Source organism: Thalassophryne amazonica, chromosome 9 (genome assembly GCF_902500255.1).
Source record: "Thalassophryne amazonica chromosome 9, fThaAma1.1, whole genome shotgun sequence".
In the NCBI taxonomy this organism is placed as follows: Eukaryota; Metazoa; Chordata; class Actinopteri; order Batrachoidiformes; family Batrachoididae; genus Thalassophryne; species Thalassophryne amazonica.
Window position 1 is genome coordinate 83465496 of NC_047111.1, and position 24893 is coordinate 83490388.

The 24893-nt window shown below is 43.0% G+C and overlaps 1 protein-coding gene across 2 annotated transcripts in view; it reads right to left on the reverse strand.

Annotated features, from left to right (window-relative positions):
* Window positions 1–24893, reverse strand: part of stk36 (serine/threonine kinase 36 (fused homolog, Drosophila)) — a 58044-nt gene that overhangs the window by 18750 nt on the left and 14401 nt on the right. For both annotated transcript variants that reach the window (XM_034178592.1, XM_034178591.1), the window contains exons 3-12: window positions 12987–13064; window positions 12525–12655; window positions 5524–5773; window positions 5213–5306; window positions 4967–5133; window positions 4627–4790; window positions 3902–3998; window positions 3670–3801; window positions 3418–3591; window positions 3195–3286 (exon numbers count right to left, since the gene is read on the reverse strand). In XM_034178592.1, the coding sequence (XP_034034483.1) occupies window positions 3195–3286; window positions 3418–3591; window positions 3670–3801; window positions 3902–3998; window positions 4627–4790; window positions 4967–5133; window positions 5213–5306; window positions 5524–5773; window positions 12525–12655; window positions 12987–13064 (1379 nt within the window). The remainder of the gene's footprint in view (window positions 1–3194; window positions 3287–3417; window positions 3592–3669; window positions 3802–3901; window positions 3999–4626; window positions 4791–4966; window positions 5134–5212; window positions 5307–5523; window positions 5774–12524; window positions 12656–12986; window positions 13065–24893) is intronic.

Genomic DNA, 24893 nt, shown 5'->3' on the forward strand with positions numbered 1-24893 from the left:
GCACTGTTTCTTTCTCTTTTTGCTCTGTATGCACCACTCTGCATTTAATCATTAGTGATCGATCTCTGCTCCCCTCCACAGCATGTCTTTTTCCTGGTTCTCTCCCTCAGCCCCAACCAGTCCCAGCAGAAGACTGCCCCTCCCTGAGCCTGGTTCTGCTGGAGGTTTCTTCCTGTTAAAAGGAAGTGCTTGCTCACAGGGGGTCGTTTTGACCGTTGGGGTTTTTACGTAATTATTGTATGGCCTTGCCTTACAATATAAAGCGCCTTGGGGCAACTGTTTGTTGTGATTTGGAGCTATATATAAATAAATAAAATTGATTGAACAGCACTCCTCCATCTTTTCAAAGATGTAATAATAGTGCTGGCCACCTTTAAACCACTGCCACAGTTATTTGTATTCTGAGTGCACTTCCCACATATTGCAAAAACATTAGTACTTGCATAGTGGGGAGGGAAGGAAGGAAGGAGGACAGAAATACAGTGTCTTCACTACATTTTATCTATATATTACAACCCCAATTCCAATGAGGTTGCAATGTTGTGTAAAATATAAATAAAAACAGAATGTAATGATTTGCAAATCCTAATGATTTGCAAATCCTCTTCAATGTATATTCTATTGAATACACCACAAAGACAAGATATTTAATGTTCAAACTGACAGACTTTGTTGTTTTTATGCAAATATTTGCTCATTTTGAAATGGATGCCTGCAACACATTTCAAAAAAGTTGGGACAGGGCAACAAAAGACTGGGACAGTTGAATGCTCAAAGAACACCTAATTGGAAACAGGTGAGTGTCATGACTGGGTATAAAAGGAGCATCCCCAAAAGGCTCAGCCATTCACAAGCAAAGATGGGATGAGGATCACCACTTTTTGAACAACTGTGTGAAAAAATAGTCCAACAGTTTAAGAACAATGTTTCTCAATGTTCAATTGCAAGGAATTTAGGGATTCCAACATCTACAGTCCATAATATAATTAGAAGATTCAGAGAATCTGGAGAACTTTCCACATGTAAGTGGCAAGGGCGAAAACCAACACTGAATGCCCATGACATTCGATCCCTCAGACGGCACTGCATTAAAAACCAACATCACTGTGTAAAGGATCTTACCGCGTGGGCTCAGGAACACTTCAGAGAACCACTGTCAGTTAACACAGTTCGTCGCTACATCTACAAGTACAAGTTAAAACTCTACCATGCAAAGCGAAAGCCATACATCAACAACATCCAGAAACGCCAACCACCTTCTCTGGGCCCGAGCTCCTTTGAAATGGGCAGACGCAAAGTGGAAAAGTGTGTTGTGGTCTGATGTGTCCACATTTCCACAATTGTTTTTGGAAATCATGGACGTTGTGTCCTCCGGACAAAAGACCATCGAGATTGTTACCAGCTCAAAGTTCAAAAGCCTGCATTTGTGATGGTATGGGGGTGTGTTAGTGGGCAACTTACACATCTGTAATGGCACCATCAATGCTGAAAGGTACATCCAGGTTTTGGAGCAACACATGCTGCCATCCAAGCAACAACTTTTCAGGGACGTCCCTGCTTATTTCAGCAAGACAAGGCCAAACCACAATCTGCATGTGTTACAACAGCGTGGCTTCGTAGTAAAAGAGTGCGGGTACTAGACTGGCCGCAGTAAAGACCTGTCGCCCACTGAAAATGTGTGGCGCATTATGCAGCGCAAAATACGACAACAGAGACCCCGGACTGTTGAACAACTGAAGTCGTACATCAAGCAAGAATGGGAAAGAATTCCACCTACAAAGCTTCAACAATTAGTGTCCTCAGTTCCCAAACGCTTATTGAGTGTTGTTAGAAGGAAAGGTGATGTAACACAGTGGTAAACATACCACTGTCCCAGATTTTCTGAAATGTGTTGCAGGCATCCATTTCAAAATGAGCAAATATTTGCACAAAAACAATAAAGTTTATCAGTTTGAACATTAAATATCTTGTCTTTGTGGTGTATTCAATTGAATATAAGTTGAAGAGGATTTGCAAATCATTGTATTCTGTTTTTATTTACATTTTACACAACATCCCTACTTCATTGGAATTTGGATTGTAAGAGCCAAGTGGCCTCTGTGTCCGTGTATGTGTGAGTGTATGTAACTTTGATCACAGACAAACTGGGGCACGCTGACATTTGCCATTTGGAATGCTCCTGTGTTTTGGGCCAAGGATGAACGCCGCCAAAATGGAACATTGATAGGACTAATATTTTTCGAGAAACTACAGATATTAGCTAATAACAGTGAACAACGGACATTGATAATTACATTGTGGACACACTCCATTCCAGCAGGGGGCGTAAATCATCTATATATTAAAAGTGAAGTAGCCTCTGTGTACATGCATGCATGTGTGCCTGCGTGTACCTTCAAATATGGAGAAACTGAGGAGAGCTAACATTTGCCATTTGGTATGCTTATATATTTTGGGTCAAGGATGAATGCCTCCAAAATGGAATGTTGACAGGACTAATATTTCTGGAGAAAGTATAGATATTACATAACAACAGTAAACAATGGACATTGATAATAACATTTTGGACTTCCAAATCATTATTTTGGAAAAGGCAACCACATTTTCTTTCTCTCAAACGTTTGTCCTCATTTCCAAAGGTAGAGCAAAATGTTCTTAACTTCCTATTGTTAACACTGCAAAAATGTTTGACAAAAACCTTTTCACAGTTTGACAGGCGCATCTTTGCCCACACCTATACCAAAATTGAACTTTTGTAGTCTTGGCTTGGCCAAGACTGGACTGAATTTCATAATTTTGTTGTGATACCATCATGATATTTCCGAATACAACCAAGTTTATGTCATTATTTTTGTCACTATTTTAACTCTAACTGTAGCTCTTGCTATAACACCAATGTCCCACCCCCCACGTCACCCCAAATTTCCTGATACCATCATGAAATAGCTTTGTGACACGTCACAAAAATGTAACACATTTCATGATGGTATCAGGATTAAATCACTTTTCATGTTGCCAACACAAACTTGGTGTGAGATTGGCTTTGGCATGGCACATCATTTCCCCTAATACTGTAGTATTTTGATGACTATTTTTTGATAATCCAACCAACAAACAAACATGGGTGAAAACATTGCTACCTTGACTGTGAAGTAATGAAGACAAGCCTTCGTTGAAAATTTAAAGAGTCAAACCTTTGCTCCGCTTCCACCCATTCACAGTCCTTTTCCCAATAGGTCAGGATCATGGTGATAAGTTCTCCAAGTGCTGGCACACTCCATGATTGCTAAACAAGGGAGAACCGTGGAGACAAAGTACATAGAATGTCAATAACAGTGTTGACTGATGTATCGCTGTAAAATAAATAAACCAGCAATCCACTGCCGAATGTTATATGTAAAATTTCCATTCATTAACCTTTAGATTAATTGGGTTTTCTACAATGTTATGGATCAAGTCAAAGAGTAGATGGGGTAATCTGATCTCACAGCCGACATGGAAGGTATTCTCAAGGTCGGGCGTCACAATCATATTGTGTAAGACTTTCAGTGGATTGCGAAGCCGCCATGGTTCTTTTACACCACCTATTAGCTGACAACATAAAAGACAGACACATGGGAACACTGATTAAATGCACTGACTGGCTCAAATGAACAGGTACCCAGTTACCTGAGCTTCAGCTTTCAGGAAGTTGGATTTCAGTTGAAAGATAATGGCACTGTAGTTTAAGAGTTCTTTCTTTTGTCTTCCTGGATCAGATTCCTGGGCCAGTTTCTCCCAATATTCCTCACTGTCATCATCCTGAAGAATAAAAGATGATTATGATTCTAAGTGGCTGATGATGAATTTTGGAAGCAAGTTTATAAAATTTTCACCATGAAAATTTTGAGTAGATACTGACCTGCTTATGCAGTGTAGTACAACTGTCCAACTGCACTATTCTTGGTTCAACATTTACAGATGGGAACTCCTGCTCATAGTCCATGCTGATATGGCCCCTGCAGAGGAAATACCACAGATGGGGCGAATGTGCATGTATTTTATTTTCTACTGGCTTGTGGGTGGCAGCAACCAGAGCAGTCTGGTTTCACACCCAGAAAGTCAAGCACTGACTACATCCCTGCTCTGTGACTATACACTGAACGCAAGTGGAAATATCAGCAGTGCTTCTTTTCAGCCGATGTTGATGTTCGCCAAGTATTTGGTTTGGCTGCCTAGACTGTTCTCTTGGACATCTCGAGACTTTGTAGGATCCCCAACAAGTTGCTGGATATCACAGCAGGCATGTACACAGGAACCGTGAGTGCTGTATGGAGTGGATGCAGAATCTGACTTTTTCCCCAGTGAATACTGTCATTCATCAAGCTCCTACAATGTTCGATGCTTACAAGGACTGGGTGTTGGGTAGGGTTTTTGGGGTTTGCAATTGTCCTTGATCAAGACTAATATCTAGGCTTTCAATGACTTCCTGGATTGGGCGATCACAAGCTTTTCTGTGTGTGGTGAAAGTGTCAAAAGTGTAGAATCATTTATCTCAGCAGTGATATTCTTTCAACGTCACACAACAGTAAAATGCAAAAGCCCAAGAGGGGAGGGTTAATGACACTTTTTATAGGCAATGCATACCTCTGTTTAGACCTCACAGATTGATTGCCGGTATACAGGCTTTGATTGGCAGCTGTCACAACCATATGATCTGAGGACACGACTGTCTTAGTGGAAGAGGACTTGGCTCTTGTAGTAGCTGCTGTAGTATCAGCCCTTTCATTTTCCAACCCATCGGTCGGTTTCTGTTGATGAACACAGAACAACTCTCCTGAGGATTAATGACACACATACATTCCCTTACCAAAAAATAGTATTGATAAGTATATAAAAAGTAAACTGGAAGTATACTTGAAACATACTTGCATGTACTACTTTTTGGTAAGGGTTGTCAGCTCACTCTCACACTATTATTGCCTACCAGTTTCCTTTGATTTTTGCTGTTCATCTGTTTTCGGGCCATTTGCAATAATCTGCTTTCCCCAGATGTAGGTGTTGTCTTTGCTGCCACTTGCTGATATTTCAGTGCTAGCATGTCTGGGCTGGGTTTGATCGTCAGAGGGCTGAGGACACTTGCGTCTGACAACACTGCCAACACAAAATCATATTAAAAACAGTTAAAATCCCAGATGTATTTACAATTAATATTTAAAAGTTTTACTCTCACCTAGCACCCTGTCAGCGACAAATGGATGATACAGGAGGTCTGGCCATGACAACCTCCTTTGAGGATCTTTGGTCAACAGACCTTTCAGAAAACTCTGATGGAAAAACAAAAAACATGTTCTTCTGCTTGTTATACATCAGACAAAATTCATTTTGTCTTCGAGAGATCAGGACAACCTGGCTGTAAAAGTCTGATGTAGCATTGTTCAAACAAGAAGATAACCTCAGCTTGACCAGCATTAACACCATTACTGATTTTGAGGTAACACTTCACTGAAGAAAAGAACGCCTATCACAGGCATTGTCTTGTACCGTGCATGTGTCACTCATAGTGTCTGGCCATTTGATTGGGTCTCTCACGATGAGTTGCACCAGGTGAAAGATGGAGTTAGTGTAGAATGGTGGTGCCCCTGTGTAGATCTCATAAAGAATGCAGCCTAGAGACCACAAGTCAGTGGTGTGGTCATACGGCTTCTCCTCCACCAGCTCAGGAGACATGTACAACGGTGTTCCTTTGAGAGACGTCAGCACCAAAGTCGACACACTCATAGCTCTGGCAAAACTACAATGAGATTATGTTACATGCAGAATCGACAATAAATATTTCAGCAAAGTACTAAGGAAAAAAATCTTCAAAATAATCAAAAGAAATTAGGTCCATAATAGAGCCCAACTGATATATCAACTGGCCAGTAATAAATGAAATTAGCCTTTCATGAACATATCAGTATCTGCATTATTTTTTTTTTTTTTGCAATTTTATTAAAAATAAAAACCTAAGAAATCACGTGTACATATGTATTCACACCCTTTGCTCAATACTTTGTTGATGCACCTTTGGCAGAAATTACAGCCTCAAGTCCCTCTCTACTTTTAAGATTAGGCTTAAAACTTTCCTTTTTGCTAAAGCTTATAGTTAGGGCTGGATCAGGTGACCCTGAACCATCCCTTAGTTATGCTGCTATAGCAGGGGTAGGCAACCTGTTCCAGAAAGAGCCATGAGGGTGCAGGTTTTCTTTGCAGCCACTGACTCCACCAGATGATTTCACTGATTAACTGATTCCATCTGTTCAAAGTGATATTAATCAGTAAAATCACCTGGTGGAGTCAGTCGCTGCAAAGAAAACCTGCACCCTCATGGCTCTTTCTGGAACAGGTTGCCTACCCCTGTGCTATAGACTTAGACTGCTGGGGGGTTCCCATAATGCACTGAGTGTTTCTTTCCCTTTTTGCTCTGTATGCACCACTCTGCATTTAATCATTAGTGATTGATCTCTGCTCCCCTCCACAGCATGTATTTTTCTTGGTTCTCTCCCTCAGCCCCAACCAGTCCCAGCAGAAGACTGCCCCTCCCTGAGCCTGGATCTGCTGGAGGTTTCTTCCTGTTAAAAGGGAGTTTTTCCTTCCCACTGTCGCCAAGTGCTTGCTCACAGGGGGTCGTTTTGACCTTTGGGGTTTTTACGTAATTATTGTATGGCCTTGCCTTACAATATAAAGCGCCTTGGGGCAACTGTTTGTTGTGATTTGGCGCTATATAAATAAAATTGAATTGAACTGAAAGTCTTCTTGAATGATGTCACTCACAAGCTTGGCACACCTATCTTTGGGCAGATTTGCCCATTCCTCTTTGCAGCACCTCTCAAGCTCCATCAGGATGGATGGGAAGCATTGGTGCACAGTCATTTAGGCTGAGCTCCGGCTGGGCCACTCAAGGACATTCACAGAGTTGTTGTTGTGTGGGCCGCCAGAAGAGGAGGTACTGCTGGCCCACCACCAGAGGGCGCCCTGCCTGAAGTGCGGGCTTCAGGCACGAGAGGGCGCAGTCGCCTCACAGGAGCAGCCAGGGTGACAGCTGTCACGCATCACCTGCAACAGCTGTTACCCATCATCTGATCAGCAGGGGAATATCAGCAGGACGACGCCTCCACCTCTTTGCCGAGATATCGTTCTACCTGGAAGGTAACGTGCTCAGCTGACTGGTTAACAGTGATCTTTTGTGACTTTGTGAGTTGTTTAGCTGACTCCTTTTCCAACGAGTGGTGGAGGTAGTTTTCCTGCTGTACGGATTCCTGGGTGCAGACGCACCCACATTTAATTGTTCTTTTGTTCCTCGCCAGCAGTACCAGGTCCGACACGCGAAGGCAGTGGCCACCTGGGAGTTCGGGACTTGGCGGCTCCAGTATTCCCGGGGTCTGGTGGCGGAGGAAATCGTGTGGTTCCGGTTCTGCTTTGGACAGACGTCTCCTATCTTCGAGCCTGCCCACACGACACCTTTTGTGATTTGGCTTTTGTCTATTGTTGTAATCTGATTGTATTTGTTGTGCCCATTCACAACAGTAAAGTGTTGTTATTTGACCTCATCCATTGTCCGTTCATTTGCGCCCCCTGTTGTGGGTCCGTGTACCTACACTTTCCCAACAGTTGTCCTGAAGCCACTCCTTTGATATCTTGGATGTGTGATTAGGGTCATTGTTTTTGTCCAGGATGTCTCTGTACATTGTTGCATTCATCTTTCCCTCAGTTCTGACTAGTCTTCTAGTTCCTGCCACTGAAAAACATCCACAAAGCATGATGCTGCCATCACCCTGTTTCACTCTAGGGATGGTGCCGGTTTTCTCCAAACATGACTCCTGGCATACACGCAAAAGATTTCAATCTTTGTCTCATCAGATCCGTGAGTTTTGTTTCTCATGGTCTGAGAGCCCTTCAGTTGCCTTTTGGCAAACTCCAGGTGGGCTGCTATGTCCCTCTTACTAAGGAGTGGCTCCTGTCTACCCATTCTACCATACAGGCCTGATTGGTGGATTGCTGCAGAGATGGTTGTCCTTCTGAAAGGTTCTCTTCTCTCCACAGAGGAATGCTGGAGCTCTGACAGAGTGACCATCAGGTTCTTGGTCACCTCCCTGACTAAGGCCATTCTCCCCCAATTCCTCAGTTTAGATGGGTGGCCAGCTCTAGGAAGAGCCCTGGTGGATTTGAACTTCTATTTATGATGGAGGCCACTGTGGTCATTGGGACCTTCAAAGCAGCAGAAGTGTTTCTGTACCCTTCCCAGATTTGTGCCTCAAGACAATCCTGTCTCAGAGGTCTACAGACAATTCCTTTGACTTCATGCTTGGTTTGTGCTCTGACATGCACTGTCAACTGTAGGACCTTATATAGGTGTGTGTCTTTCCAAATCATGTCTAATCAACTGAATTTACCCCAGGTTGACTCCAATTAAGCTGTAGAAACATCTCAAGGATGATAAGTGGAAACAGGATGCACCTGAGCTCAGTTTTGACCTTCACAGAAAAGGCTGTAAATACTTATGTACATGTGATTTCTTTTTTTCTTTTAATAAATTTACAAAAAATCTTAAAAATATTTTTTCACATTGTTATTATGGGGTATTGTGTGTAGAATTTTGATGAAAAATTGAATTTCATCCATTTTGGAATGAGGCTACAAAGACCCTACTAGCCATGCTCCTGACATGGTTCAGGTGTACAACGAGAGTACAGGTCCCATACATACTGTATGCATTCTTGAATTTTCGCAAGACCCTTAGAATTTGCATTTGCAGGATGAAAAGTGTCCAGGGGCAGTCTGCGACCTTCTACGGCACTGTACAAGGCAAGTGATGTGCATGTCTCAGTTTTGCCATATTTTTCTCCATAGATTTGCCATAGTAGCACGTATGGCGAGTTGTGAATGAGACTTAATAATGGTATCAGCCACAAGAAATCCATATCGGCCGGGCTCTAGTCCATAGATATTTGGACATTAGTTGTTTTTTTTGTTTTTTTACATTTTCTGGCTAGCAGAGAACAGTGTAGCTGAAAGGTAATAATGAGCGTGAGCTCAAAGTGCAGACTTTCAACTTTACCTCTAAACTGAGTGAACAGTGGCTGAACTGCAACATTGATGTGTATATTTTAAGGAACCAACATTAACTTGGCTGCTCAGGCATTTGAACATCAGGTGTGTGTGTGTTATTCCCTCATATGTAGTTAAGACATAAGCAGATGTCAAGTAATTAATTTGCATTTTGGATCTGTTACTTTCAACTGCCAATGTGTAGTCAAGAGTAATGACCTATCACTACCACCCCCCCCCCCCCCCAAAAAAAATGAAGCTATTGTGAAGTTGACAAGATACAACAAAGACATCAGATAGAGAAACATTTGATGTAGCAAAATAGACTATTTTGTACGTTATTAAAATGACCTTAAAAACACCAAAAAATCCAGAAAGATCATAGATAACAAATTTGGTAATTTAGAAAAAAATACTTCATAGCTGCTGGCCAAATCAAGAACCCCCTCCAAGAAGTATGCATGTCTGTGTCAAAATCAGCAATCAAAAGAGGAACAAAGACGACAACCCTTGGCAAAAATTATGAAATCACCAGCCTCGGAGGATGTTCATTCAGTTGTTTAATTTTGTAGAAAAAAGCAGATCACAGACATGACACAAAACTAAAGTCATTTCAAATGGCAACTTTCTGGCTTTAAGAAACACTATAAGAAATCAGGAAAAAAAATTGTGGCAGTCAGTAATGGTTACTTTTTTAGACCAAGCAGAGGGAAAAAAATATGGAATCACTCAATTCTGAGGAAAAAATTATGGAATCATGACAAACAAAAGAACGCTCCAACACATCACTAGTATTTTGTTGCACCACCTCTGGCTTTTATAACGGCTTGCAGTCTCTGAGGCATGGACTTAATGAGTGACAAACAGTACTCTTCATCAATCTGGCTCCAACTTTCTGTGATTGCTGTTGCCAGATCAGCTTTGCAGGTTGGAGCCTTGTCATGGACCATTTTCTTCAACTTCCACCAAAGATTTTCAATTGGATGTAGATCCGGACTATTTGCAGACCATGACATTGACCCTATGTGTCTTTTTGCAAGGAATGTTTTCACAGTTTTTGCTCTATGGCAAGATGCATTATCATCTTGAAAAATGATTTCATCATCCCCAAACATCCTTTCAATTGATGGGATAAGAAAAGTGTCCAAAATATCAACGTAAACTTGTGCATTTATTGATGATGTAAAGACAGCCATCTCCCCAGTGCCTTTACCTGACATGCAGCCCCATATCATCAATGACTGTGGAAATTTACATGTTCTCTTCAGGCAGTCATCTTTATAAATCTCATTGGAACGGCACCAAACAAAAGTTCCAGCATCATCACCTTGCCCAATGCAGATTCAAGATTCATCACTGAATATGACTTTCATCCAGTCATCCACACTCCACGACTGCTTTTCCTTAGCCCACTGTAACCTTGTTTTTTCCTGTTTAGGTGTTAATGATGGCTTTCGTTTTGTTGTGTGGGCCGCTGAAGAGGAGGTACTGCTGGCCCACCACCACAAGATGGCGCCCTGCTTGAAGTGCGGGCTTCAAGCACAAGAGGGCGTCGGCTTTGCTGGAGGTGACAGCTGTCATCAATCAACACAAGCTGTCACCCATCATCACCACTACAAAGACCAGACTGCAACTCCACCTCCTTGCCGAGAAATCAACTACCATTCAGGTAATTTCTCTGCTGACTGACACGTTGTGTAACAATCTAATCTCATTTGCAGCCGTTGTCCTGTGGTTGTTCCCTTATCTGGGATTTTGGCGTTTGGTGTGACTGCGACGACTGCGCCTCACACTCCAAACAGATAAGTGGTTAATCAGGAGCTGCACGAGTGTGTAATTTGGAGGTGGAGGTTCTCCCTCCTAACTGTGTACAGATCGTGGACCACTGAGTGTGTGAACTCACACTCATCTGGACTGTCTCTGTTCTCTGCCAGCAGTACCGGGTCTGACTGCTGAAGACAGCAGCCACCTGGGGCGCAGGGCTTGGCGGCTCCCGTGTTCTTCAGCTCTGTTGGTGTTGGAAGCTGTGTGGGAATCCGGCTCTTCTCTCTCCAGGCGTCTTCTATCGTCGAGCCTGCCCACACGTCACCTGGTGTATGATTGACAGTCCACCATATTGTTATTGTCTGTACGTTGTTGTGCGATTCACAACATTAAATTGTTACTTTTTGGCTTATCCATTGTCCGTTCATTAACGCCCCCTGTTGTGGGTCCGTGTCACTCCACTTTCACAACACGTTTAGCTTTTCTGTATGTAAATCCCATTTCCTTTAGGCGGTTTCTTACAGTTCGGTCACAGACGTTGACTCCAGTTTCCTACCATTCGTTCCTCATTTGTTTTGTTGTGCATTTTCGATTTTTGAGACATATTGCTTTAAGTTTTCTGTCTTGACGCTTAGATGTCTTCCTTGGTCTACCAGTATGTTTGCCTTTAACAACCTTCCCATGTGGTTTGCATTTGGTTCAGAGTTTAGACACAGCTGACTGTGAACAACCAACATCTTTTGCAACATTGCGTGATGATTTACCCTCTTTTAAGAGTTTGATAAACCTCTCCTTTGTTTCAATTGACATCTCTTGTGTTGGAGCCATGATTCATGTCAGTCCACTTGGTGCAACAGCTCTCCAAGGTGTGATCACTCCTTTTTAGATGCAGACTAACGAGCAGATCTGATTTGATGCAGGTGTTAGTTTTGGGGATGAAAATTTACAGGGTGATTCCATAATTTTTTCCTCAGAATTGAGTGAGTTCATATTTTTTTCCCTCTGCTTGGTCTAAAAGAGTAACTGTTACTGACTGCCACAATTTTTTTTTCCTGATTTCTTATAGTGTTTCTTAAAGCCAGAAAGTTGCCATTTGAAATGACTTTAGTTTTGTGTCATGTCTGTGATCTGCTTTTTTCTACAATTACAATTAAACAACTGAATGAACATCCTCCAAGGCCGGTGATCCCATAATTTTTGCCAGGTGTTGTATACCACGACCTGTAAAAGACTGCTAAGCCGTACAAACAGAAACATCTGATCAGTCTGTTAAAAACATGACAGGAAGAGAAGTACACACAGCTTGTTGTGCAATGGTCAGGTCAATCACATGACCATAATTATAACCAGAAATATTAAATAGCTACAGTGGCAAAGAATCACAAAAGAAACCCACTGTTGCATGATTTCTAAAAAATTCCAGTTTCAGACAGACATTGAAAAGTTTTAAAAAATGAAAGCTTCATTTATGATTGTTAGTTTGTCTAATTCCAGTTGCGCTTTTTAAAACAGGAGACTGCATATGAAAGCACAATAATTCCTACACTGTTTACCCAGTTTGGATTTAATCCAACTCAAATTACAACTGACATCTGAACATTATTTGATTTCACTTCCAGTAGAGAGCAGTACACAATTAAAATAACAACACTGCCAATATTCTGTACTTGTGAATTTGACTGTGTACTTACCCAAAGTCACACAGTTTCATTACCCCACTTTTATCCAACAGAATATTTTGTGGTTTCATGTCACGATGAACAATACGATGAGAGTGTAAATAATACAGAGCTGAGATCAGCTGGCAGGCAATGTCACGAACCTGAAAGATCAGAATCAAAAGTTAACTGTGGGATTTACATCATTAAAACACTTATTTGACAACATGATGCAGATAATGAAGGTTAAATAATAATTTCCCCCAATACAATAATTTTGTAATTCATTAAAGGTATTGTTTCTTTGTGTACCATAGCACAGAACAGGAGAGAGAGAAAGAGTGAGACAGAGACAGAGACAAAGACACACACACACACACACACGCACACACACACACACACACACACACACACACACACACACACACACACACACACACACACACACACACATTCAACATCATTCGGGTGTAACTGTGCACTGAAATTAATTACCTGCCTTTCAGGTAAACTCCCCTGATATTGAAGAATCTGGAACAGCTGACCCTCTGCATATTCGGTTACCACCACAACCTACAGCATCACAACCACACAGGGTATTGTAGTGGTCAGTTTGTGAAACCACAGGTAGTTACATCTATGTATTTTTCAACATGAAAAATGTACAAAATTTCAACATGTACAAAATTATTTTACTGTCATAGTACAATAAAAATGACAGATTATGAATATCACCACTAATGTTGTTATTAGACAGTAATTACATACAAATTAGTTGATGGATGGAGAAATTATAGTACCTTTTGTGTGCTGTCCCAGTAAAAGCAATCTGACATAGGTGAGTGCTATTTCATAATTGCTTCACTGACAAGTCAGCAGATCGTCTACATATGATTACAAATGTCTACATTAGGGATACAACCTTTTTGCAACCCCATAGTCTTGTATCATACTCTGATGAACTTTTTACTAGTAAACAATGAAAGCAATCTTTTTTAGTATTTGATTAAAAAAACAAAGTTCACCCATGACTAACTTGGAAATTTTTATACTCCATTGCATTTGGGTGGATTTCCAAAAACTAGAATCCTGGTTGAATAATAAACAAAAAAGGGAAAAGCAATATGATGATGACTCATGATGACTCAGCAATACAATCTAACCACCACTGAAGTCCTACAAATGCTAAGAATTTAATGAAAGCCAATAGTGTGTTGCAACCTTGGCCATATTCAAACAAGTTTTGCATAAGAGTACAAACATGGGTTCATGGGGTGAACTTTTTAAAAGATAGCTCAAAAGTTAGTTCACTTTTATGCTTATACATAAAAGCTCATCTACATATGATACAGGAAATTGTTTTTGAGGAAGAAATTAAAAAGTTGTATCCCTAGTCTACATGTCCCTTGGAGTCAAATTAAATCAACACAACACATAATGGAAAGAATGTGACAATCTGGCAAGGCTCTCTAGAACAGCTCTTCCTCAAACACTGAGTGACTGTGCATGATGGACACACACAAATATAAAAGCCACCAAGATGCCCGTAACAAGCTTTAGTGGTTGTGATTGGAGAGTCTCCTTCATGCCTTCTAGCAAACTCAACCATAAACTGCATGTGTTTTCAACACATGAAACACAAATGCAAATTTCCACTGTCTAAAGATCAAAATTCCTTCAGAGTTGTTACGGGCATCTTGGTGGCTTCCCTCACTAGTCTCCAGTTTTGGATGGTGGCCTATTCCAGGTATCTGATTTTTTATCAGTCCTTTTTTTTATCAGTCCTTTATTGAAAGTCTCCTGTGTTTTTCTTGCATCTGCTGGTTTCCCAGCCTCGCACTGAAAGATAAAAACAGTTTGTATAGTATTATAAAAATATGTTCAAAGATCACCAGAGTGAAATTTAGGGATCTAACTAGTTTTTGTGACCAGCAAATTTTGAGGAAGGCAAATTGTATTTTGTCTTCTCCTGGTCACGTGCTGGCAGGTGAATTTTCCCTGTTGCCTTCAGGTTGTCGTTATATTTCACCTGTCTACAGGACGAACCGGTTGTTAAAATCTTTTATCCCCTCTGCTATTTGTCTCTTAAACTCTTTGTAGGGTCTGTATGTGTATGTATGTGTGTATGCATATGTATATGTATGTATATATGTATATATATATTAGATGGTTGTGATGACACTGTATCCCACGGTATTTTATTCTATTTTATGCTAACTTATTTTCTATGTGTTTTTCTGTATTGGGTGGTTATTGTGTTCTGTGTGCCAGTACGCAAGCTGCTGAAACTAATTGCCCCTGGTGGGATGAATAAAGTTGTCTAAGTCTAAGTCTCCATAATAATCTGCCATAGTCTTTCCAAATCTTAATGACTGATTTAACTACCTTACACTCAGTGGTAGGGATGGTACTGGATAACCTATTCCAAATTTTTCAATCCAGAGGAATCAATATGGATCTGCATACTGATTTGGCACAAGTTTGACCCTGGATGCCCTTCGTGACACTACTCCACATTTTGGAGAATGAACCTGGAAACCTCTGTTTTAGAAACAAGTGCATTAATCACTTGTCTACCACACTGCCCACCCATCAGAATTATATGCCTCACATATAATTAACTGCTCTTACTCATGCCACTGGGATTTTCTGACAGTTCAGTGTTGCAACAATCCATGTGTTATGAAATCATGTTTGATGTCATGGCCACAAACTCTGCATCTAGCAGCAAGGAAAACAGCTGCATTGACAGTGAATGAATGAATGAATGAATGAATGAATGAATGAATGAATGGATTTATTCGGCACACACACAAATCCGAAAGAACAGAAACATACCAATAATATGAATGTTATATAAACAAGCCTGTGAGTCCGAAAGGGTGTGGGCATAAGCAAAGCTTATCAACGCCCACCCCTGCTAGAATGAGAGAGAGAAAACTGACCCACCTTTCGTCAAAAAAGTGACAGCTGCCAATCAAAATCGGCCACGTCACTAAGCCCCGCCCCCTCTATGACGTCATAGCCAATCAGAATTAATGACGTCACTATGTCCCGCCCCTAAGCCCCTCCCCTAGTCCCGCCTCCAAGCCCCGCCCCTTATGACGTAACAGCCAATCATAATCGATGACGTCATTATGCCCCGCCCCTAAGCCCCGCCCCTAGTCCCACCTCCTAGCCCCCGCCCCTTATGACGTCACATCCAATCAGAGTCGATGACGTCAGTATGTCCCGCCCCTAAGCCCCCGCCCCCGGCTCCTCCCCTAGTTCCGCCCCTGGCTCCTCCCCTAGCCCCACCCCCAAGCTCCTCCCCTAACCCCGGCCAAGCACCGCCTCCAAGCCATACCTCCCCTCCCACCCAGGGTCTAATATTTTAATGTCACTTTATTTCATGAATTAAAGAACGATTAAAATACCTAGATCTTTTTAATGTATTAAAGAATTAACTAATTCTGAAATAATTAAACATAAATCAGTGTCTATTATTTAATGCCCCTTTAATATTTTTAATTCTTAAATTATTACGTTTCCTTTTCTGTTTTTTAATTCGTAAATTAAAGAAGGGGGTACAAATAGCCGTCTCTCGGCTGTAAGTCTTTGCAGCAAGACGGTCAAATACCCACGCATAGAGCTGCTCGCGGAAACATGACCCCACGGCTGTAAAACCTGTTGCAGAGCTGTGTCTGTGTGAGTGCGTGTGTGTGTGCGTGTGTGTGTGTGTGTGTGTGTGTGTGTGTGTGCGTGTGTGTGTGTGTGTGTGTGTGTGTGTGTGTGTGTGGCGGGACACCCGCTGAGCGGAGATGCTGCCCCGAGGTGATGAACCCGAAGAACAATAAACAATGCTCCTTATCACTCACGCCAGATGATGTTTTCTTTTAAGATATTAGCCGATCGATCATGGGGCGCGGGACACCCGCTGAGCGGAGATGCTGCCCCGAGCCCGAACAATAAACAATGCTCCTTATCACTTACGCCAAACGGTGTTTTTAGAGCAAAAGGTAAGGAATTACGCCCCGCGGACGAAGAAGGGTTTAAAAATCCCCTTTCGACGATAGAGTGACATACAGCATTCACCATGGCGAGACGAACTCCGATCCTCCGCTACATCTGCGAGACCCCGGTTAACATCACCATGACAACAGAAGGCTCGCTTGCCCCAAAAAAAGCGAGAATGTACGTCAGCCGTCTGAGCCAGCCGATACCGGAGGAAGATCTGACGTACAGCCTGGAGGGGCACGAACGTTTAACTTACACGTTCGACCCGTATTATGCCCAAGTAAGTTTCTTCACTCTGACCGAGGGTGAGACTGCCACTCGAGGAACCCCACGGGTGGCGCTTACTTCCGCCGATTGGGGTGTCTTCTCCGCGGCGGCGGGCTCGATGATTCGCGACACGGTCAACCCTGAACCTCCAGGAGATCGGACGCCGGAAAAGAAGAAAACACGCTTCCAACTCACCTGGCTCAGCGCCCAGGGGCCTCGCTATAGGGTGATATTCCAGCGTGGACCTCCTGACACTGTCTCTGAGGGTGAAATTAAGTTGGAGCGGGTTAGTGCCAGCGGCCACGTCAGAAGCGTCACAGCTGCGGCTGAGAGCTGGCATGAGATGTTCAACACCTGCAACGACAGGATTACGGGCCTCTTTACAAGGTGCCTGGCCTGGAGGGACGTTATCGAAGTCCGAAAAAACTTGGCCCCTCTTTTTACTTAAAAAAATAAATAAAAAAATAAAATAAAAAATAAAATAAAAAAAATAAAAAAAATAAAAAAACTCTGACGTAGCTCCTCCCCGCATGCACGGGGATTTCTATAAAAACCAGGGGACCGCATCTCATTCAAGCATCGGACGACGAACCAGCATGAGCTCCTCAACCTCTCCCATTGCAGCGGCCGACGACATCGCTTGTGACTGCGCGCTCGACTGTGGAAGAGACCGGCCCTCCCTGAGCCAGGCTTCACGGACCCGCGGTGGGTACGAGAGCCCGTGGGGAGTTCAGCTCGAGGCGGTCTGGGGCGAGATCCATCCTTCTCACGCGCTTTCCAGCCCGGGAGGCGTGGGGTCTCTTCCCGCTGTCACGGAGGCCGCGAGTCCGCGGGAGGTACAAGACCTCGAGCCGGCTGAGAAATACGCCACATCTTTCGCATCTGACCGGCCTGACGGGTTCCTGTCAGAGGAATTCCTGAAAACGGTGAAAGTCGGCGTGGCACACTTACTTTTGGCTGTGATCAAAAGTTACAGACAAAAACTCTGTTACGGGTGTGAGATCGATCACCCCAGCCAGCGCCAGCACGAGTGCCTGGACCCGTTAAATGAATATTTCTTTACCGGACATTTTGAGAGATTAATGGTGAGACTCTGGAGACCGACCTTCATCCCGGCTGTGGTAAAGCTCCTAGCCCAGCGCTTCCTCAACCCATCGGCTGCGAGGGTTCAGGGGGTGGTAGAAAACATCCTCACTGAGCTGAAATACACTGATACTTTTGAAGCAAAGATCAACGAACTGTACACATGTTTCGGTGAAGACGCAGATCTCGACCTGGAGGGGATGGTAGCCGTCTATAACCCAGACGACTGAAGAAAAACCTTTTTTTTTTTTTTTTTTTTTTTTTTTTTTTTTTTTTTTTTTAAATATCATTATATTGTTTTACAGTCATGGGTAATTGTGTGATGATTCTCTTTCAAAGCTTGCGGGAAGTTTATATTATACGTGGACTCTCGTATAAGCTGGAGCGGGTAGTCATTCGCAGGCTGGAGATCCCAGACGCCCCGCCTTTATGCGCTATGGAGAGGGTTTTCGACGTTATCAGACGTCGCCCCGGGCCCGGAGTCTGGACAGATCATATCTACAGCGCGGCTCTCCATTCATCTGAAAAATCTCTGTACAACGTATTACTGAAAATCTCTGTTTTGACCACTGACGATTTTACACGGTGTAATACGATGCATCTGCTTACATTATACACTCTGTTTGTGGATGTGATAGCGTGCCGGGTGAAACAGATGGGGGTGTCCAGAGGGGAGATTGTTCCTACACTTTTACAGCTGAATACTGAAATAAACCGTAAATGCGGGGGAGATGTATTACTGAGAGTTTTCCAGTTTTGTACGTGAACGTATGCTTTTTTCCTTCACGTATGCTGTGTTTAATAAACATGAACAATTGCTTTTTTCTCTGTGTGTGACTTTAATGAATGTAATAAAGCACATATTCTAAACCTTATACGGCCTGTGTTCTTTCCTATAATATTGTTGAAAAAGGGTGAAATGTTTTTCATATTGCAAGACAGAGTCATACAAACGAGGTTTTGGTGGAAAAAAGGTGCTCGTATGAATTAATGAGGGGTTTTAACACGGTCTCATTAAAAGCTCGAGGCTGCTCTGTGAGCGCTCTCCGCGGTGCTGAATCAGAGTTCAATTTAACGTTTCCAAGAGCTCCTATTTAAAACGTATACTTTTTTCCTTCACACATGTTGTGTTTAATAAACATGAACAATTGCTTTTTTCTCTGTGCGTGACTTTAATGAATGTAATAAAGCATATATTCTAAACCTTATACGGCCTGTGTTCTTTCCTATAATATTGTTGAAAAAGGGTGAAATGTTTTACAAATCAAATTTATATAGTGCCAAAACCACAACAAAACAGTTGCCTCAAGGCGCTTCATATTGCAAGACAGAGTCATACAAACGAGGTTTTGGTGGAAAAAAGGTGCTCGTATGAATTAATGAGGGGTTTTAACACGGTCTTATTAAAAGCTCGAGGCTGCTCTGTGAGCGCTCTCCGCGGTGCTGAATCAGAGTTCAATTTAAAACAAAAGACTAATATTTATGGTCGCTAAAACATATAAAAATGCAAAAGGACTATCCGGTTCATCATTCTGAAGAGATCCGTCTTAAAAGATGGGTGATGAGGGTTTAATGAAGGATGTATATTATAGTCCGGTAAATCCGGGGAGTTTTGGAGGGCCGGAGCGTTTACGCAGGGCTCTGCATGATCAACACAGCTCTAAAATTCGTATGAAGCATATCAGAGATTTCCTGTCGGGGGAAGATGCATACACATTACACAAACCTGCCAGGACGCATTTTCCAAGAAATAGAGTATTTGTCACAAACCCGCTTAACCAATTTCAGGCGGATTTATGCGACATGCAGGGGTTATCAGATTTTAACGACGGGTACAAGTACCTGCTGACCGTTATCGATATCTTCTCAAAAAAAGCGTATGCCAGACCTCTGAAGTCAAAGCAAGGGCGCGAAGTCTCACAGGCCTTTGCCTCACTCTTAAAGCAGAGCGGGGTGCCTCTGAAGATGCAGACTGATGCCGGGAAAGAGTTTTTTAACAAATCGTTCAAGGATTTAATGAAAAAACACCGGATTCTACATTTTGCCACCGCAAGTGATCTGAAAGCCTCGGTTGTCGAGAGGTTTAATCGCACGCTAAAGACGAGAATGTGGAGATATTTTACTGCTAAAAACACGAGAAGATACATCGACGTCCTACCGTCTTTACTCACGGCTTATAACGAGAGTTATCATAAAAGCATTAAGATGAGGCCGAATGAGGTTAATGATCGAAATGTCGATCAAGTGTTTCAAAATTTGTATGGGGCATCCACCCTACGCAGGAGGCCTGTGAAGTGTAAATATAAGGTCGGAGATATAGTCAGGGTCTCCAAGCTCAGGGGAGTTTTTGATAAAAAATATGAACAAAGTTTTACGGATGAAATGTTCACGGTGTCAGAATGTATACAACGTACGCCGCCCGTTTATAAATTGAAAGATTATGACGGTGAGATCATTGAAGGCTCATTCTATGAACCGGAATTGCAGAAGGTTAAAATAGCAAAGACAGACCGTATCAGGTTCAGAAATTATTCGTGAACGTTTTACCAAGGGAAAGAAATTTGTATTTGTCAGATGGAAAAATTGGCCCGAGAAATTTAACTCCTGGGTTCCCGCGGACCAGCTGATGGCCGTATAAATATGAGAACTTCCATCTTCAACCGACATATGAGAAATGGATCGGGATCTGAAACACGGATTTTATATGACTCTGCCTTCAAACGCCAGCCTAAAAGTATTCCCGGACAACACAATTTCATGCTACCAGGTGGACTTGGCTCGACACCTGGATCTAGAGGGTGACTGGGATGTGGCGCTGACGGAAATTTGTTATCCGCACACCTGGTTAAATATCCCGGAAAAGCCTTCCTGTACGTTCCAGGTGATGAAAATTACGGGCAAGAACAAACTCGCCGTTCACTCGCGATATTTTGACACGGGATATTATGATAACTTTGAGGTTATTGCAGGGCTGATAAACCCTCGTTTGAAGACTATAGATCCGAATCTGACTTTAAAATATGACGATATCCAGAAAAAGTTTCTGTGGGAAGGAGACGGTACCAGCCAGGTATATTTTGAAGCCCCGACGGCGTACATGCTGGGGATGCACCCTAATCAATGGCTGAGATGCGGACCCGGGGTCACGAGCTGTCCCCGCTACCCCGATATAAAAGCAGGGATGTATCACCTGTTCTGTTATACAGACGTTGTACAGCCTCAGGCGGTGGGTGACGCTTTTGCTCCTCTCCTCCGAGCGTTCGAAATTGGAGGTCGTTTCGGGGAAATAATTACAAAGAAATTCAACCCCGCTTATTACATCCCGGTCTCCAAAAGACATATTGAGACAATACGCATCGAAATCAAAAGCGATCAAGATCAAACGGTGGATTTCAGATACGGTAAAGTGGTTGTGACATTACATTTTAAACCGGCGGGATAAAAAAAAAAATGGCTGGGGCAGCGCACAAAGCCGACATTTATAGATTTGTGCCTTACTATGAAAATCAAGTCGGGAACGGCCTTCACGGCTTCCACGGCGCTCCTGTTATGTACGGGCGCGGGCTCGGGAACATATTTTCGAAACTGTTCAAATTTGTGTCGCCGCTGATTAAACAAGGATACACGATCGCCAAACCTCACCTGAAAAACGCAGCCCGAAGCATCGCTTCCGACGTAGTGAGCCGCGTTGTTGAGAGGGCCGGACGGAGTCAGGAGCCCGAGCAGCAGCGGGGGTCCGGGATCATGGTGCTCTCAAGAAGGCCCCGGAAACGCCCCCCGGGGAAACGGGTCAAAACAGTTAAAAAGCGAAAGACCCCCGGAAAAAGCAGAACAGTTCGAAGGAAGCATAAGAAGAGGAGGTTGTCCGGGGATATTTCTCTTAAACAATGTCTCTTTTGCGAAATAATTCCCCCGAATGCACCATGAGCGAATTGGATTTATTCGCCGTCCCCGGGACCCAGCTGTCCATCGAGCAAAGCCAATACGTTGAAGTCAGCCCGTTATCAGCCCTGACGGACATGGGCCCTATCGAGTTTTTTATCCCCGGAGACGGTGAGAGGTATTTAGACCTCAATAATACGCTGCTTTATCTGCGAATGAAAATTACAAACGCCGACGGGACTGACCTGGCTAATGACGCCCGCGTGGGCGTCATAAATTATCCTCTCAATACGATTTTCTCACAAGTCGACGTGACTCTGGGTGACCGGCTGATTTCCCAGTCCAGCGCGACGCACCCGTACAGGGCAATGATTGAGACGCTGCTGAACTTTTCCCCCCGCTTCATTGAAATCGCAGTTCACGGGCGGTTTGTTTTACAAGGACACCCCGGGTCAGCACAATTCGACCGCTGTGGATGACGCGGGCCCGAATAAAGGCCTCGTGAGCAGAGCCCGCTTTAGCGCCGAATCGCGTGAATTTCAAGTTCAGGGTCCGCTGCACGCGGACATATTTTTCTGCGAGAGGCTTCTTCTGAATAACATTGATCTAAGAGTTAAATTAATTCGAGCCAGCGATGCTTTCTGCCTGATGGGGCTGGCGGCCTCCACTTTCAAGCTGAAAATTCTGGGCGCATCCCTATTCGTTAAGAAAGTCACCGTATCCCCTGCAGTGAGATTGGGCCACTCCGCGGCTCTCATGAAAGGGAACGCCGTGTACCCGTTATCACGAATCAACGTTAAGACTTACGTGATCCCCAGCCATTCCAGGATATGCAACCAGGAGAACCTGTTTTTAGGAACCATGCCCAAATATGTGGTTCTGGGTATGGTGAATCACAATGCATTCAGTGGGAGAAGAGATCTGTCCCCGTTTGAATTTGCACACTATGACCTGGAGTACCTCGCACTCAGTCAAAACGGGAGACAGCTGCCGGCTAAAGCTTTCCAGCCTGAATTTAACAACGAACTCTCTGTCAGGGAGTTTTACAATCTCTACACCGCGACCGGACGACACCTCAAAGACCAGCCTCTCTGTATAGACCGGGAGGATTTTGCGCGCGGCTACGCGCTGTACGTCTTCAATTTAAACCCGGAGGAGGACAGCGGCGCTCTGAGCCCCGTCTCCACAGGCACCCTGCGACTTGAAATGAGATTCAGAGTCGCGACTCCGCATACCACCACGCTGATAGTGTACGCGTGTTATGATTCTCTCCTGGAGATTAATTCCAAGCGACAGGTCCTTGTGGATTTTTACTGATGAACACCCTGGAATTGGACGCAGTTATGAGGGGCTTAATAGGAGACCTGTTTGCCGGTGTTTTTGCGTCTGACGAGTTATTCCGGATCAAGCCGGGCCCTCCCGTATATTTCATTGTAAACACCCACCCTAGACATTTACCGGGAGAACACTGGTTAGCGCTCACCGTTGAAAAAAATGGTCGAGCCACATTTTTTGACTCGTTCGGCCTCAGCCCTGACTTTGATTACTACCCTAAAAGCATCCTGCAATATCTGGAGAATCTCCCAGATGTTAAAACATTCTGTATCACAACAAGCAGCTTCAGCACGAGTTATCCGACGTATGCGGACAACACTGCGTGTATTATCTGTATAACAGAGCCAGTGGGAAGTCGTACCGGGACGTGGTGTCTTTATACTCCGAAAATACTATCGCGAACGATGATTTGGTTTCTGATTTTGTGAAAAGATATCGTTATTGCCTTAAGAAAAGCTGCAATACCTCCTGTACCAGCTAGCAGGGCCTCTGCATGAGTTTAAATATTGTCACGGCTTGTGTTAACCGGCGTTCCTATTTTTTTATGTTTTTCCGTGTGAAAATGTAACCCCCGTCTTAGAACGCTCTCCCGATCATACCTTTAAAGTTTTATTGCGTTTGGAAAATTTAAACCCCCGTTTTTTAAATGTAGAAAGAAGCCTTGACCTTTGACCTTTGATTTTTGTATGTGTTTTTTTCGCCTGAAAACGGGGTGGATGTGTGAGAGCGGCCTTCCGATCATACCTTTAAAGTTTTAACGCGTTTGCATAATGTAAACCCCCGTTTTTAAACGTAGAAAGAAGCTTTGACCTTTGACCTTTGATTTTTTGTATGTGTTTTTTTTCGCCTGAAAACGGGGTGGATGTGTGAGAGCGGCCTTCCGATCATACCTTTAAAGTTTTAACGCGTTTGCATAATGTAAACCTCCGTTTTTAAACGTAGAAAGAAGCTTTGACCTTTGACCTTTGATTTTTTGTATGTGTTTTTTTTTGCCTGAAAACGGGGTGGATGTGTGAGAGCGGCCTTCCGATCATACCTTTAAAGTTTTAACGCGTTTGCATAATGTAAGCCTCCGTTTTTAAACGTAGAAAGAAGCTTTGACCTTTGACCTTTGATTTTTGTATGTGTTTTTTTTCGCCTGAAAACGGGGTGGATGTGTGAGAGCGGCCTTCCGAACATACCTTTAAAGTTTTAACGCGTTTGCATAATGTAAACCCCCGTTTTTAAACGTAGAAGAAGCTTTGACCTTTGACCTTTGATTTTTTTTATGTGTTTTTTTTCGCCTGAAAACGGGGTGGATGTGTGAGAGCGGCCTTCCGAACATACCTTTAAAGTTTTAACGCGTTTGCATAATGTAAACCCCCGTTTTTAAACGTAGAAAGAAGCTTTGACCTTTGACCTTTGATTTTTGTATGTGTTTTTTTCGCCTGAAAACGGGGTGGATGTGTGAGAGCGGCCTTCCGAACATACCTTTAAAGTTTTATCGCGTTTGCACGCTTTAAAACATTGTTATTAAGTACAGAAAGAAGTGTTAATCTTTGATCCTAAATTTTTTTTATGTTTTTTTTTCTCCTGAAAACGGGTGGATGTGTGAGAGCGGCCTTCCGATCATACCTTTAAAGTTTTATCGCGTTTGCATGATGTAAACCCCTGTTTTTAAACGTAGAAAGAAGCTTTGACCTTTGACCTTTGATTTTTTTTTATGTGTTTTTTGTGAAAAATGTTCCGAATGTGTAGAAAATGCACCCCCGATCATACCTTTAATGTTTTTGCATCGTTGTTATTAAGTAGAGAAGTGTTGAAAGTTGTTTTTTAAACCGTATACCGAATAAAAGTGAT